This window comes from Cucurbita pepo, chromosome 19 (assembly GCF_057944985.1).
Source record: "Cucurbita pepo subsp. pepo isolate OVF chromosome 19, ASM5794498v1, whole genome shotgun sequence".
Classification (NCBI taxonomy): domain Eukaryota; kingdom Viridiplantae; phylum Streptophyta; class Magnoliopsida; order Cucurbitales; family Cucurbitaceae; genus Cucurbita; species Cucurbita pepo.
In genome coordinates this window covers 10,475,873-10,491,916 of record NC_141816.1, presented here as the reverse complement: position 1 = coordinate 10,491,916, position 16,044 = coordinate 10,475,873, and the positions used below count along the sequence as shown (strand labels likewise).

Sequence of the window (16,044 nt, the reverse complement as noted above, 5' to 3'; positions counted from 1 at the left end):
TATTCGAGGATTCTATTGATTTGATTGAATTAAGGGCATCAATAAAATACCACAAATCTTTACTACGACCTTAATATCAGTTGCAAGCATGGCTCAAACACCACTATTAAGAAAGAACAAACTTTTATAGTGATACAATATGATCTACTTTGGTTATAAGCTTTCCTGACTTAACTTTTGGTTCTCTTATTCTCGAACGATGGAGAAAGATATTGCATATTGTCCCTAATTCGAGTGCATGCCGCACATCTTCCTTATTTTGAATCAATGCTTTTAATAATGGTCATAAATGATGCAGAGAAAGACAACTTTAGAGAGGATTAAAATCGTTAATTTTAAAGAGATTCAAAATTGACTTTTATGAACATTTTGATAATATTTCTAGGGGATAATTACTGGCCGTTCACGTGTGAGTGCATGCCTATTAATACAGATATTTTGCTAGGAGCAACAGAGAACATAAATTACAAACAACAGCGCAAAATACCGTGGACAACCTCAAGAATTTTCTCAATATTATGTTAAGACAGGCCAGGCAGCAGCATGTCAAAGTATATGGCTGCCGAAAGAATGGGCATCCACAAACTTGGCATTCATGATCTTACATCTTTCAATACTCCGCCCTTTTCAAGCTCGTCGACAAGATCCCTTAACGATGGAACTTTCATGGCCAAAGTTCTGTATAGTCGAGAATATCGTGCTCGGGTTCCATCTGCAGTTCTTGCCAATGCAAGCAAGCTCAGAGCCTCTGGGAGCTGGGAAAATACTTGTTTGATATCCTCCAAGCTCATGTTTTCTAAAACAGATGGTCTTGGAACAACTCTCACAATTTCACCACCTTTTGGTTCCTGAACACGGGCATCGGCCTTGATAACTAATTCTGAGTTTGAGTTTGCACCACACTTGATGATAAATGGTGTTGTTGAGCCTGTATTGAACTGTAGGACGTTCCACTGAGCGACATCGGTTTCTGTACCAGAACTCGAGTCCACAGACAGTCCACGGTTGTGTGATGCTGCTAGATAGATGTCATCTTCTTCTGGAGTTAACTGCAGTAAATAAGTTTGGAAAAAAGAAAAAAAATTAATGTATGAATGATATATATCCATTCTCCAGCTAATGTCCTATACTCAATCCAAGTTTTGAAACAGCCATGCGCCTTCCAAGAGCATAGGTGTCAAAGGGATATTCTTATTTTACATCTAAGATAAAGTTCATTCTGACATTGATATCTTAGAAGAAAAAGAGAAGCCGTTTAATCTTGCTAAAGTTCAATTTCCAAAATGGTACATGTTCAGAGGAAACATTGAATGAGGTTTCTTGATCTTGAAAAGCAACGACAAAATCAAGTCATTCAATAAACAACGTATAGTTCTCAAAAGAGTCGGCCAAGCTAGTATTTGATTGAAATAATTTTCTAGTTTAAATAACCATATCATAATGATGAATGAAAATCTCCCACAAATATTTTGCAGGGTTGCCCACTGTTATGAAAACAAATGGAGATTTCCCACCCTACTCTGTTGTCAGCTTTAATGGTTTCACCCTAGTCAAATTGAATTCAAGCATAAATCTAAAAGAAAAAACCCCGACAAAGTGGACCATATAACGAAAAAACATGTCGTATAAACAATTCAATACAAAATTTGGAACATTCTCATACCTCAACTGTCTGACGAGCATCAGTGATTTGCCTCCTGGCACACGGATGATCAATCTCAAGAAGAGAAGGCATTTGATCTGTTAAGTCATCAAGAGATGCAAGCAGTGCCTTTTTCTTACTTCTACTCAAAGCATTTACAGAGGCTTGTCTTACAATAGTCTGTTCAATAAATTTTTTTTTGTAAATCTCCGTTGACTGACGCTGAAACAAAACAAGAGAAAATGAAAGTCATTTATGTAGAAGATTACCTTTAACTGCTTCAAAATGCCATCAAGGGAGATGAGAGAGGCAAGTCTTGCATCTTCAACAGCAGTAGAGGGATTTTGGATAGGTGAACCACCATCTTCCAGCATAAGTAAAGCAACATCATGTTTCATTTGTTGCAAAATCTGACACCAGAAGTTTTACAGATCAGAATATGCTCAAATATAGCCAAATGGAGAATGAAAAAAGTCTTATGTAGATAATATTTACAATTTAGCATTTATAGACGAAAATACTAAACAATTTTTCAGTTTTTCATTTGTCGTAAAATCTGAGAACAAAAAATTTGCATGTCAGAAAATGCTAAAATATAAGTAAGTAGACTGAAGAAATGCACATAACATAGCCAATTTACCGTTAACAGCATATGTTTATTTGCGAAGTAGATCAACATGGAAGAACAGGAGGAATAAAGAAAGCAGAGATGAGTACTTGTTTCTTAACGTGGGTATGTACTCTTTAAGGTGTTGAGCTTCACAAAAGTAATATATTGACTAAGTATATAAAAGAGTGAAATAAAAATTATTCCTAGTACTGACATGAAAATATGGGGGCCTATAAAGATATGAAGTACCTTTCTTCTTTTATGATCGACTGACTCGAGGGCGGATCGCAACTTTGTAACTTGAGCTGCATCTTCTGCCTCTTCCATAGCCAAGGTACCGGCAATGTCCTGACAAAACAGAAAAATGTAGGTAAATGTCCAAAAAATCACGGTCTGTTTAACACTTTTCCGTATAGGTCGCAATATTTGCCATGTGTGTCAGGAATATAAGATTTGTTATCCAGGTTCTTAACCAGTTGACTCCACAAAAAGATTCCATCAATCTTCAACCACACGAAGAAAGGACATAATGTTGAAGATGCTACGGTGTGTGCAAAGTATAGAGATCCTATTTGATGTGCTTAGGTGAAAGTACAAGAATGCAGTGGTATTTTCCCATGCAGCAATCTTGAAAGAACAGCATTATTTTTCTAAACAAGACAGCAATTGATAAGGGGAGTTTTGTTCACTTCCTTTTTCCTCTGTACATGCTCTTTTTTTTTAAAAAAAAAACATAGACATGAGAATATTAGTCACTTAAACTCATAAAACATTTAAGATTGTAAGCAAGTAGTCCGATGAAATTTGAACCAAAAATATTCCAGTTGATCTAAATGAATTTGAGCCAACTTTGATTTATTGATGAGAATTTGGTGACAGTAAAAGTTGGGGTTAGGTAGTTGAGCAAATAATGACCTTTGTTGACTCTTTAACAAAAAGAAGGGGGTTTCCATCCCCAAATAAGTGAGGAGGTTAAATTGACTAGATCAATCAATCCACACTGGATCAGATAACACAATTTTTTACTCAAAGGAAGTTATCTTTCAAAATACTTCAGCAAAACATGGTAATTGGTGAACAGATCAATCTAAGCATTTATTCAGAACAATTTAAGTCGGACATTTAATGATAGCCGACTTCAACTTTTCAAGAATTGGTTCACAACAAGATCAATATGTACCTTCAAGTGCTGCAATTGGGAGGAATAGACCCGTTTCGTGTACTCAGAGAGAAGCTGGCCAAGAGCATCCGTAGATGGAGGCAATGCAGCGCCAAGTCCACCCATCCAACCATCCATGATAGCTGTTGACAGAAGTTCCAGCTGACCAGTTGCTCCCCCTGCTGTATCGTCTCCAGTAACAGACAAGTATTCGAAGTTCTCTATTAACCATGACCTAATCTGACGCTGCAGCTCACCAGCTGGAGTATGTACAAATAAAGCAGCCAAAGCCTTATTCCCAACAGCAAAGCTTTTTGCATCCTCGTTAATTTCTCTCAGTTTTCCAGCTGTCACTTGCAGCCTCGGAGAATCCTGTCCAATACAGTTCAAAGTGATAAGCACAAGTGCACAACTGTATCGTAATAATATACAATGTCCAATACAGTTCGGCAAGTAGAAAACCATTCTCTCGTGAAGTACTTCTCAATTCTTCTCCTGCCACCAGCATGTGTGCGAGAATACAAATTAATAGTTTTTCCTCATATCTCTTTGGGAAAGATAAAGGGGAGTATTTAATATTGATTATCACCATGCATTTGATCAGATAGGAGGAAAGATATCAAAACAATGACAAGAGCACTACCGGATCAAGACCCCGAATTTTGGATACTACTGATGAAAATCGGGACTTCTTTTCTGGTCTAAGATTCACTTTAAATCCTTGGATCTGCTCATCAATATAACGCACCGGAGATCTTCCTGGACTGTTACCCCTGCTGGAGCTTCTACTGCGACCAGTATTTGCCTTTTCAAGAAAACGCTCAACAGGAGAGACCTGAAATCAAAAAGATACAAGGACCGAATATGATGTGAAGTCAAAGAAAATGTACTTTGGAGAAGAGAAAGATAGACAAACATTAAAGATTTAGAAACCTTGATGGATTGCAGCTCCGGTGACCTAGCAAGCAAAGATCTTATGTACAATATTCTAACTCGTGAAACAAGCATTGTGTCCATCACCCTTCTTGGTTCCATTTTACGGATGAAAGAGAAAACAGCATCTCTTATTTCAGCCAGTATTTCATGCTCCCTAGAAGCACCTGCTTTAATAACTGCAGCTAAGACCTGCAACATTTATTTCAAACCAGTGACGAAAAAGTTCCTCTTATTATACTTCAGTGATCATTATCAGCCATGATCTGGAAAGAAAATAGTTCCGGCAATAAATAAACAAAAGAAAAAAGATAAGAATACACAAAAAGAACCTTAAAAAAGTCTATACTATGTCTATGTCCCACACGGCTCCCACCAGAGAAACATAGCCCATGAAAAAACTGATTTAGCGACTGCTAATTAGTGAAACTCTCCTAGTACTCGAATAAAAGGTGCTTGTGCACTAAGATTCATATTGTAAAGGACAACAATGATGCATTTCCTCGTACTCACAAGAGACCAAAGAAAAGGTTTTGATAAAATAAAATAAAAATAAAGATACCATTAATAATCTTTTTTTATCAATAAGCCTAGAAAGATGAATATCAATAGTTAGCGTCCAGTCTAAAATTAAACTAATATATACCAGCATTAGAAGCTTGTTTGCACCATCTGAAATAGCAGCAGGGCTGTCATACTGTTCAGGGTCGAAATCATTCAGGGCAGATGTAAGATACTCTCCTGCTGGGGTAGTTTTAACTTTATCAGAACCAGCTTTAACTAAGGCAAGATTCCCCTCAGCTTTATCCACAGCTGATGGAGAAGGACCAATAGCCATCGAACCCCCTTTACTCTTGTCATTGGTTTCATTTCTGTTTTACCAACCAGGGACTTCAGAGCATTTATGAAATAGCAAGTAATAGAACTGAATGCATTTACAAACTTCAGATTTGATTTTACCTGCCAGGATCCTGAGGTTGAACATCGCCAACACCTTGGGGACTTGCCAGCTGGAAATTAAATAAATATAACTGCCAATATAAATAATAGCGAAGCACCGAACAGAATGCCAACAATAATTGTAATAGCCCATGATACCATACACTAAATCAACGGCATGGTAACATTACTAGCTACAAGAATCTAACTAGATATAAACATTCAAGAAGAGCATATGCACAGATGATGTAGATTTGGTTTCTTAAATAGTCAGCATAAAATTTCTCATAATCCAATTTCTCAGAAGTAGTCTAAACCTGAGCCCGGGAAATTGAGATCTTCTAGAGAATATGTTTACCTGGGCTGATCCTACCGAAGATGCTTTCTCCGTCAACCGATCAAACAATTTTTCATTTTCTTCATGTAATCTCTGCAAAAACAGCAACAGTTCATACCCCATGTACAAAACAAGTGAAACTGGAGCATAAGAGTGACAACTAGCCAAAGATTTGGAAGTTAAATTCAAACTAGTTAGATATACACCAAAACATGAAAAATAGGCTAAAACAATACGGAAGTATAGAACTAAAAGAATTTAGCAAGGAGAATTAAAATTCCAAAAGTAAACATGCATAGCTGAAAAAAGGTATTGTGTTATCTGTCCCAAGTATAGTTTATATTGCTCACATTTCTTCTTAATTTATAGAGAGTTCTGAATTTTTAGAGGTACATGTGCTTTTTGTAATAAAGAAAAGACTAACAAAATATCTAGATACTAGTCTACCTGACAATAAAACTAAACTACCTGGATAATAGGTAACAATATAAAAAAATAAACCTAACTAAATCCCTAGATTTAGCCAATAATATAGATATAATTAAAGCTAGGATTTACATAGATATAACTAAGGTCATTCTTTCAACACTCCCTTAAAGCCTTCAAGTTGTGAAATAGATATTATTCATTCTCAACTTTGACGGGATAGGATTATGTGCAATATTGATCGCACGGCTTTGACGATACGACCTCATTATCAAGGCACAACTTCAACAGTAGCTATGAAGGATACGTCGATTAATCACACCTCTCCTAATAAAATGGATCTGATACCATGTTGGAAGTGTAAATTATCTTGCTCACATTTTTTCTTAATTTTTAGAGAGCTACATGTGCCGAAAGACTAACTAAATACATAACAATATAACTACCGAGAAAAAAACTAAATCTAACTAAACTCCTGAATTCTTAGATATTAGGTAATAAAATAGATATAATGCTAGGATTTACATAGATATAACTAAGGTCATTCCTTCAACGCTATCTGTACCTACTAAAAAACAATAATCTTACCCAAGGGGAGTCAAATTGTGTGGATTAATGTGGTTAGAGTAATAGATTAGGAACTATGGACAAAGAGAAATCTATACATCTTTGAAGAAAAACAAGCTCTTTAGGAGGAGAGATTAGATCTCATCAAATACCATATGGCTACTTGAGGTGATGTTTCCACAGATAAATGAAAGGTTCTTATCCTTGTTCAAAAGAAAAACAATATTCTTATCAAAGACATCTGGCATCGCCAACATGGAATGTCGGAGAACAGACCTCTATAAGAGCATCACGTTTTTTGAGCTCCTCTTCAAGCTTCTTGGTTACTGCAGAAGAATCCATGCCATCTCCAGTGGACTTGGTTGGTTCGGTGCTTAATGATGATCTAACTTCATTCACTTGTGACTCTATGCTTTTGACCCTTGACTACATTGGAAAATTAAAATGTAGCATTTCCGTCAATTTAAGAACAATGGACTTACAAATTATTCAGGTAAAGAGTCCTGATATAACAGAGAAGCAACCTGCAAAGTCTGAATTGTTGAATCTCTCTGTTGTATCTGCAATTTCTGCTCTTGCTCCAAATGCAAGAGTTGAGCTACTTGATTTTTAAGCTGAGTATTTTGTTCCTTCTCTGTCTTATATTTTTCTGTTAGTGAAATGTTCTCCATCTGCACCAAATAGAACACAGTTCAGTTATCACTACTTGAAAAAGTGGTATGGCAAGACTAACATCAACGTGTGAAATTAAAGCAAGAATGCTGCTTAAAAGAAAAGCTTAATGGGAAAACAAGACATCAAAATAGTCTATCGTTAAAGAACAAGCTACAATGATTAGTTTCATAAAATGTCAATCAAACCCTTGTGACCTAAAATTAAAAGAACTTAAACAGAAGGCAGGGTTCAAGCCAAAAAAAAAAAAAAAAAAAAAAAGCTTCAACCTGATGAACGAAAGTATACATTCCTGACTTCAGAAAAAATATATGAGTACACTAGTGTACTGATCTTTTAAAGTCAAGCATTGTTCAGATTGTTAAATAATCTGCAATGCTTTTCTGAACTACATCATTGAACGATACAGATGAACAAAATTAATAGGAAAGTTCTCTTTTACTTCCTATGAGATCTATAACAAAATTGTGGAAATTGTTGATTTATGCTTCCTCAGAAAGACATTTTTTAATGAGACAGAACAAGACTGAAAATGGAGAAGAATTGTGTTTATAGATCCAAAAACCTAAATTAACTCCTCCATTCATCTTAAACCTTCCATATCATAGTTTACGTGTAAAAAGCAAGGTAGGAAAAGGTGCAACTGAGATCAATGATATTTAAGAAACCAAAAATGAGATTACGTCGAATAATATAACTGTGTAATAAAAATATAAGTTAAGAACCTTTAAATCTGATTGCAGAGTAGAAGAAACTTTCCACGCCTTCTGGACTTCATTGAAGAGTAAAACACACTGATCATTAGCATCTTTCAGTGCATTTTTCAACTCCAAGACCTCTTGTTTCAGATCCTGAGTTTCTTTTTCCTTGTCATATAATTCCTTACGCGCGCCATTTGCCTATAGGAATCAATAGGACATGAAATTAAAAATTAGACAGATGAATTCTTAAAGTACTACCATTTAGAGCCCACAGTTGCCCTCCAATGATGCACGTTACATCATGTAATTTTATGTATTATTGATGCAAATATCTTTTTCTTTTTTTCTTTTTTTCTTTTTTTTTTTAATAGAAACCAAGCTTTCATTAAGAAAGAAGAAATGAAAGAATACAAAAGGGTCTCACAAAAGCACCACCTAACAAAAAGGAGCTAATGGATTTAATATCTCGGTTATAGGAGCTCATTAGCTACTTGCCGTTTGCTATAAATTATATTATATAAGTTTAAGGCTCCAATTATTTGTCAACATCAATGACAATAATGAATGAAATAGTGATGAGTATTCTCTATGTACGGATGCTCACTGGTTTCCAACCTATTATTCCTGCTCAGTCAATCAAAAATAAAATATCTCCTCAACGATATTTAGAAGTACTAGTTAGGACTACAGATCTGCTCCAGAGCCTGGACCAAATATAAAAGTGAGTTATTTTCCAAATCCTATCTTATGACTTGTTTTTACTCCATGTTAAGTTATATCTTTCTCTCCCATGAGAAACCTTCTCTCACAGAAAATCCTAGCAGTTCAAAAATCAAGCTTTAAATTTCTACTGAGATATGGTCCAGGCCAAGCCCATTCCACAAAATTTGGTTCATCCATATTAAAAAGTAATCCTCAGTTCAAAAGATATCTCATTCAATAACACCCCAGATGGTAACAGTACTGAGTATACATGCTGCCGTATTCAATAAAATATATTCACTGAGTATACATGCTGCCGTATTCAATAAATATATTCATACTTACAATATCTCTCCATTTTTTAATGGTATCTCGATTTCCAAGACTTAGTACAGCATTTCGTGCTCTTGCAGAGAAGTTTAAAGATGATAGCGTGTCTGACAGGTTTGAAGCATTTGGACATAGGTGGACAATCATCAATGTTTTTGAATTCCCACCTGCATTAATTGAACATTTTAAGCAAAAGGAACCAGGTCTAACTCATTCCAGCAGCCTTCAAACAGTGATATAAACCATCAATTGACAAATCAAAAGCAAGAAAAATTACTCGAGATGAGACAAGGCGATAAGCCTGAAACAGAACTTTTCAGACATTAATACAAGTACCACACACACAAAAAGAAAACAAGAACAACATGAAGATTTGAAGGGTCTGACTGCGTTTGTCCACTATTGCAGAGGAAAGAGAGGAAACAGTAAAACTTATAGCAACCTGTAGCTTCTCCTTAAAGATGCCAAAATTTCTCTCATATCCCGAGCTGTTACAATAAATTATTCGTGAAAAAAAATTATAATTTTTGTAGCATATTCTTGCATTCAACTCTCTTAAATTCCAAATAAAGAAGCACCCAGGATTATCATTCCCTGAAATGATGGAGAGTGACCAAGTTATTCGATTTTGAGACAAAAGAAAACATTGTTGGTCCTTAAGGTTCTTTAGTGACATAACATGAAGTATAACAAAGTACAACCATTTCTTGCTATTTCTAATAGAAATAAAATAAATAATTTTTTTTAAAAAGGAAAAACCATTTTACAAAACCATGCAACCATAATGACATGGTTGATGATTATAGCCTGAACGACTTCCTAACCAAAAAGATTGCCTTACCTATCGAGTCTGCTAGTACTTTTGTGAGCACTGAATTTTCATATGGAACAACTTCCTTCTTAGAGGTCAAAGATGACAAAACATCTCCCAACCTATAAGAGTAGTATCATAATATCTGCAGTGAGGTTATTGCTAGAAGCAAGAAATTTGAAATACGTAAAAAAATTTCAAAATTGAAGACAACAAATCCATCCAATTAATAAAAAAAGGATGCCTCAAACATTAGGTATGAAAAGACCCCATGTGCAGTTGTCAAGAAAACATTAAGATTAAGAAGTTAAACATACGCTGAAAGTGATTTCATGACATGCAGCAAATCCGTGACCCTCTCTCCACTATCATCTTCCGTAATTGAACCCTCGCTGCCAGCCAAGTCTACAAGAGAAAGCTTGCTATAGGTATTTTCACTGGTGATCAGATTGGTATAATATACATGTGTCGTAATGATCCTGTAATAGCCATTTTGAAGCCTTGTAAGATGGCGAATTTAAAGCAGTGAAAATGCTGAAAATAAATATTGAAAACAGATATATATACAAAGCAAACATGAAAACTAGATTAAGATATACGGTGTCTTTTTCTTCCTTCAGTTATGATATTAGGAAAAAATTGAAAGAACTAATCTGTGAAATATACGGCAACATTGCATCCCCTCCACTCTAGCAGGTTTTCCCTTCCGACTCTCTAGTAGACTTATGATACAAATGTCTAGAAAGAAGTACTAACAATTAAATATGGTTCCTTGCAACATAAGCAAGTTTAAACATTATAAATCAAAATTACAAAATGGAACAATAAATATGAGAGTATCATAAAATACAAATTAATTAACTGCAAGCAACAATTCCATTTGAATATTATCTTTCACGTGGTTTAGACCCATCAAAAAATTGAAAGTTATACAGAGTATTGAAATGGCAGCAAAAATCCATCTAACGATAGTAAAGTAATTTTTAAAAAAAGAAAAAGAAAAAGATACTTCAGTAGGCGTATCCAACCTTGGATGAAAATCAGAACCTAACGTACATCCAACTAGGAGAGACATGCAAAACCCCACTAGGTAATAAACCAAGACCAAGCTCTTCGGCCTACTTCAACCCACAACCAAAGCTCGTAAGATCAAATAACCAAAAATTTGCACCATTCAAGACTCTTTTTCCTAGGACCATAAATATTACAAAAACAAAACTGTATAATAAATTCAAAAGAATCAGGTTCAAACCATACAAATGAGAAACATTCAACTTTGATATATCATTTCCCCGTGCATTAAATGCTGCTTTCAATATTCTAGAGAAGTCCAATGGGTTCTCTACTTTTTCTTGCACAAGTCCAGCAAACAAATCTGGTGAATCGACATGGAGATTGGAAGAGGTAACTGATTCGGCAAGCAAATCCCTGATCTTCAAGAATATGAAAGGGGTTCAATAGAGTACGGCATACAGCTCAAAGAAGGATTCTAAAACTACAAGGCTATTGAAAAATGAAATTTACTAAGAAAAAGAACCTGTTCATTATAGAGCTCGCAAACGGTAACAAGAAAATTAAATCGAGAAGTAGAGGTCGAATCAGAGTTGGCTAAATCAAACAGTTCCTCGAAACAGCGAGCATATAAACCACGGTCATGGCTGGTTCCTTCCTGTGCAAGAAAAATAATAAATTGAAAAAATAAATCTACCAGCTCAATAATTCTCAGAAATGGGCCAATAGTAAGAACACCATACTCATATAAAACTACATATGCAAGAAACAAAAACTGATGGGACCAGAAACAATTGATAACCAAGCTCATTATGTGAATAAAAGGTTTTGGCTATTATTCTAGGGTAAAATAAATTAAAATAAAAACTACACTCTTAACAGTAGTATGAAAACCCACTGCTTCTCATTAACACCACTTAAGTGGTAAAATGAATGGTATTACATTAAGCATTTGTGGTCTGAGTTTATGATGCGTACAGATGTTGGATTGCTTATTCAGCACTTTCATGAAGATATTAAGGATGTGGTCATTCTGCTTTACAATGGTTAGAAGTCGGAGAGCTCAAAGCTTCTATTTTGTAACTTAACCATTTGCAGACACATCCTGTTGGTTCTTACAGTTGGAGAAGATAGCAAGGTTCTTTTAAAGATCCTTGCAGAAAGTGGGCAGAATAGTGGGATGTAAGAAGCTTAATTGCCTCTTACAGGATTGGTCTAGATTATATAAATTAAAAAAAAAAAGGAAAAAAAAAAAGAGAAGAAGTTGTAATTACTGTATTTTAGAAACTAAAGCCAATTGGAAAGCCTTTTTCTGATCCTTTGGCTTGGCTCTAGGTAATGCCTTTCTCCATCCCTGTTTTTTTTTTCTCTACACTCAGTCCCTGTTTTTTTTTCTCTACACTCAGTCCCTGTTTTATCATAGTTCTTGAATTACTACTAAAAGGAACACCTCTTAACTGGGAAACTGGAAACATGTTGATCTTATAAATCAAATCATCTGGTATCTCATAAGAAATCAGATTTTGACAAAATTGTCTTTAACAAATATAACTTTACATATACCTTCTTGGCCTTCTGGCTAAGATCAACAGTAGTATATGTTCTTAACAAGTATAACTTTACATCTAAACCAAATTTGTTTCTCAACAATTCTGTGACCCTGACCCTTTTTGTTTATTAGGAAAATCGGTATCAGTAATACATATTCTAACAACAGGCTACTAAAGAAATATTGGTTTTGCATTGTATCCAGTTTAGCATCCACATTGAGATGCTGGGAAAATTTTGAAATCAAATTCAACTAGTTCTTAAGAACACAATAATAAATTACTATAATAAATTAAGTTCATATGTAAGTCTAACATGTTGAGTAAATAGAAGATAAGAAAATATGACATTCAATACAAACTAAATTGATGTTTAATTTATATCAGTTTAAGTTAGGTTGGTGGTATTTCCTCGTTAATCCTCTAAATTAGGCTAAGGTTGTGTTCTCTTTTGATGAATATATTTTCTTTGTTTCTCATTAAAATAAATAATAATAAAAACAAATAAATAAATGATGTTTAAATTGACCATTTTAAACAATATATATTTAGTTGATTTATAGATGATATCTTAATTTAATTCATCTAAATGGATATCTAGAACTAATAAACAACAAAAAAGCATCATTGGAACAATTAATGATCCTAGTACGTCTAGTAGATAAATCTAAAATACAAACACATCTATCTTTTACACTCGAGCACCCTCAAAAAGAAAATCCTTGCAAGACAAACGCAATTAATCTGCATTCCTTGGAATCAAGATGCCCATACTAAATAGCATTTAAAACAGTCCTCGCCCAAAAAATCCTATACTAAGCACATGCCTAAAGAAAAAAACAAGGTTGGTATTATACGATGCATCTACATTTGTAGGCGAGAGACTGAAAGAAAGGAAAATAAGTCAAGAGACAGGAGCCTAACCATGGTGTGCGTCTTTCCGGAGAATGTTTGTCCATAGGCAAAAATAGAAACATTATGCCCATCCAATGTAGATTGCACATAAGGCTGAACATCGCTGAACAATTCAGCTGCACACGTAAATAACAATCCAAGATACGTTAATAGCATGTCCATAGTATATCATAATTTTTCTAGGAAAACACAAATAGGACTGGGGAACACACATTCCTTTCACCTTGTCCAACTTGAGGTCCATAAACTCTGTCAAACTCAAAATCCTTTTTGGGATTAGAGATGGTATCATCACCAGTGATGATGCGGACTGTGCTTTCATCAGGAAATTCAACAACAGAAGGGCCTTCCTCCTCAAATGGTGGTCTAGTTCGGCAAAAAACTTTTATGTTCCCTGAAATTGATAAACTAGTTATTGTTAGAACTAAATTTTACAGGTTATCAAATTTATAGAAGGAAAACTCATGAAAAATGGGTGTACCTTTGGCTGTCAACAAGTCATTAAATAACCTTCTTTTCTCATCAATTAATGGACCGATTCTAGCCTGAGTTTCAATGGCCACTCTATCTGATATTCAAGTTGCGAACACTTTAAAAACCACCAATAATTGTACTTAAAAACAGGAAAATTTAACTATATATAGCATCTGAACAAGGTCAACCAAAGATCAAACAAATTTGCATTGGTTTCGTGAATATCGTCTCAAATTTGAATTTCGAAAAGCTACAAATTACAGTACATATCATTCTCATGATATTATGAAAGCTATTTACTTGATTTTAAATCTAGAGACGAGGAACTCAATGTGGAGAATAATTGAGCAGAAGTGCTCACTGTCTTACCTAGCTTACGGGTCTTCTCTGCAAGAACACCAAGATACCGAGTAACTCGATCTAGTTTTGCATTCGAGTATTCCTGCAGTTCACTTGCTTCTTGTTTCAACTCCAAGTAATCTTCTTTAGCTAGCTGTCAAAATAAACAACGAACTAGTTAACGAGTATAGGAGATGGATCAATACAGAAATCCCTATATCGCCTGTAAGTCCCGCGAATTTTAAAAAAATGAAAGACGTCAAAAGACCACATGAACAAGCAAGCCAATGTCTTTGGAAACAAGAATATATTCTAGATCTTAGGAGACCCTTGAATCTGCCTCTTGATTGAGAAGCGGATCTAACGCATAGCAGAGAAACGTAATAAATGGGTGTACAGACAACTTTAATACGGAGACAGAACTCCTCCTGTACTTTTACACCCTATATTTTTGTCTAAACGATGCCTGAAAATGAATAGGAAGTCGAAACCAAAAGCTGCTGGCCTGTGACCGGCCATTCATCACATCTCAGTTGGCTGTTGTGAAAACAACGAGCATACACGGCCAAACCATGCATGCGTTCACTTACACATATGGAATTGTTTCGCCCCGCGAAGACATTTTTAGTCAACATATGGCCTGGTAGAATGTCACCATGTCCCTCGTAGAAGCAAGTCAATCGAATTGACAATAGATGCTCCATTTCACCAAAATTCTTAGCTTGGCAATGACAACAATATTTACCGAAAAATCGCTACAAAGAATATGCTCGGGACATTAAAATCGGTTCAGACTTCCAATCAACTCATTTCAAACGCAATGCCACTTTCCAGCATCAAATTATAAACAATTAAGAACACCGACGAACAGAAAAATCAGGAGTTCACACCGATAAATGGGAAGAAGAAGAAGAAGAAGAAGAAGAAGAGGAAGAAGCCGATGGTAAGAATTGAGTATAATGAATTAAATCCAAGTACCTTAAGTTTATCGCTCAATCGCTGAACCTTGGTGGGCAGAGACTGTTTAGAGAACTCCAAACGAGGAGAAGCTGAAGATGAGGAGGAAATTGAATACCTCCGAATCAAAGGAGAGCCTGGCTTGAACTGATCACCCTGCTCCAAAGACGAAGAAGACGGGTTCCTGGGCTCAAACCCGCTTACCTCCCAGTTCCATCGGTTCCTCTGCTCCCCCATTGTCCTCCGACGGCCCTAGAAGCTCAAATTATCGGAATCCAAAGACAAGGTCACCTACGCTTCTCCGTCTCCGCCCTCCTCTCTCCTCTTTCTCTGCCTTTGTCTCGTCTTCTTTCGTCTTAGTGATCATTCGTCGAATCTTTTGAGCTTTTAACCAGTAATGTTATTTCCCTCCTTGAGTGCAATAAATGGATTTCTTTTGCCCGTCGGAAATTACGCTAAAACGACATCGTTTCCATTTTCAATTTTCTTAATAACTACAGGACACAAACACGACACAACGACAAAACTATCCAACTCTCCAAAAACCAGGCGTTTCGTTTCGGCTCACAAAAATATTATGCGCTCGTTATTTCTTCACGTCTCGCTCTCATTTGTGATAAGGCGTATCACGTGACCGCGCGGCAAAATGGGTTAGGGTTTCGTGGGCCACAAGTGGGCCCATCTTTGTTTGGGCTTAATTTATTGTCTTAATGGGCAGGCAACTGAGCCCAATTCAAGTGGGCCACCTTTCCTCTTTTGGTCTTTTTGTTTATTTATTGTTTGCTTCTTTTCTGTCGGTGTTGAGTGTCCCATAAAAGGACTTTTTGGTCATTTCCCTAAACCACAAAATTAAATAATAGTTGAATATATCATGAATTTATTAATCATAAAACTTATTATCCACGAAATAAAAATTGGATGGTACAGTGCGGGTGATGGAGTGAAGCGGAAGATGACAGTAGGGAGCTCCGC

The 16,044-nt window shown here is 35.6% G+C and overlaps 1 protein-coding gene and 1 pseudogene across 2 annotated transcripts; one reads left to right on the top strand and one right to left on the bottom strand.

Annotated features, from left to right (window-relative positions):
• Positions 1-333: 333 nt before the first annotated feature.
• KAC2 (kinesin like protein for actin based chloroplast movement 2) lies at positions 334-15,486 on the bottom strand. 2 transcript variants are annotated; one of them, XM_023661866.2, is made up of 23 exons: positions 15,094-15,479; positions 14,146-14,269; positions 13,784-13,870; positions 13,526-13,696; positions 13,312-13,418; positions 11,367-11,498; positions 11,087-11,262; positions 10,147-10,308; positions 9,860-9,951; positions 9,034-9,185; positions 8,011-8,184; positions 7,138-7,284; positions 6,890-7,039; positions 5,642-5,713; positions 5,305-5,354; positions 4,991-5,216; positions 4,345-4,536; positions 4,055-4,246; positions 3,433-3,783; positions 2,502-2,600; positions 1,912-2,052; positions 1,664-1,822; positions 334-1,049 (listed from the first exon to the last, which is right to left on the bottom strand). In XM_023661866.2, exons 1-23 carry the CDS (start codon positions 15,307-15,309, stop codon positions 594-596), a joined length of 3,828 nt encoding a protein of 1,275 aa, XP_023517634.2. In that variant the 5' UTR covers positions 15,310-15,479; the 3' UTR covers positions 334-593. The 2 variants fall into 2 exon arrangements, with proteins under 2 accessions (XP_023517634.2, XP_086976178.1); XM_087120052.1 differs by lacking the exons at positions 334-1,049; positions 1,664-1,822; positions 1,912-2,052 and adding an exon at positions 2,298-2,399 and having other exon boundaries at positions 15,094-15,486.
• LOC111782337 (U2 spliceosomal RNA) lies at positions 12,400-12,510 on the top strand (annotated as a pseudogene).
• Positions 15,487-16,044: the final 558 nt, after the last annotated feature.

Excerpts from the sequence above, each read along its gene's own strand:
- KAC2 (XM_023661866.2), bottom strand. The coding sequence starts at position 15,309 with ATGGGGGAGCAGAGGAACCGATGGAACTGGGAGGTAAGCGGGTTTGAG. Across the intron at positions 8,185-9,033 it reads TTAAAAAATGGAGAGATATT|GCAAATGGCGCGCGTAAGGA; the intron begins GTAAGTATGAAT and ends TGATTCCTATAG. Across the intron at positions 5,714-6,889 it reads AACGTGATGCTCTTATAGAG|AGATTACATGAAGAAAATGA; the intron begins GTCTGTTCTCCG and ends CTGTTTTTGCAG.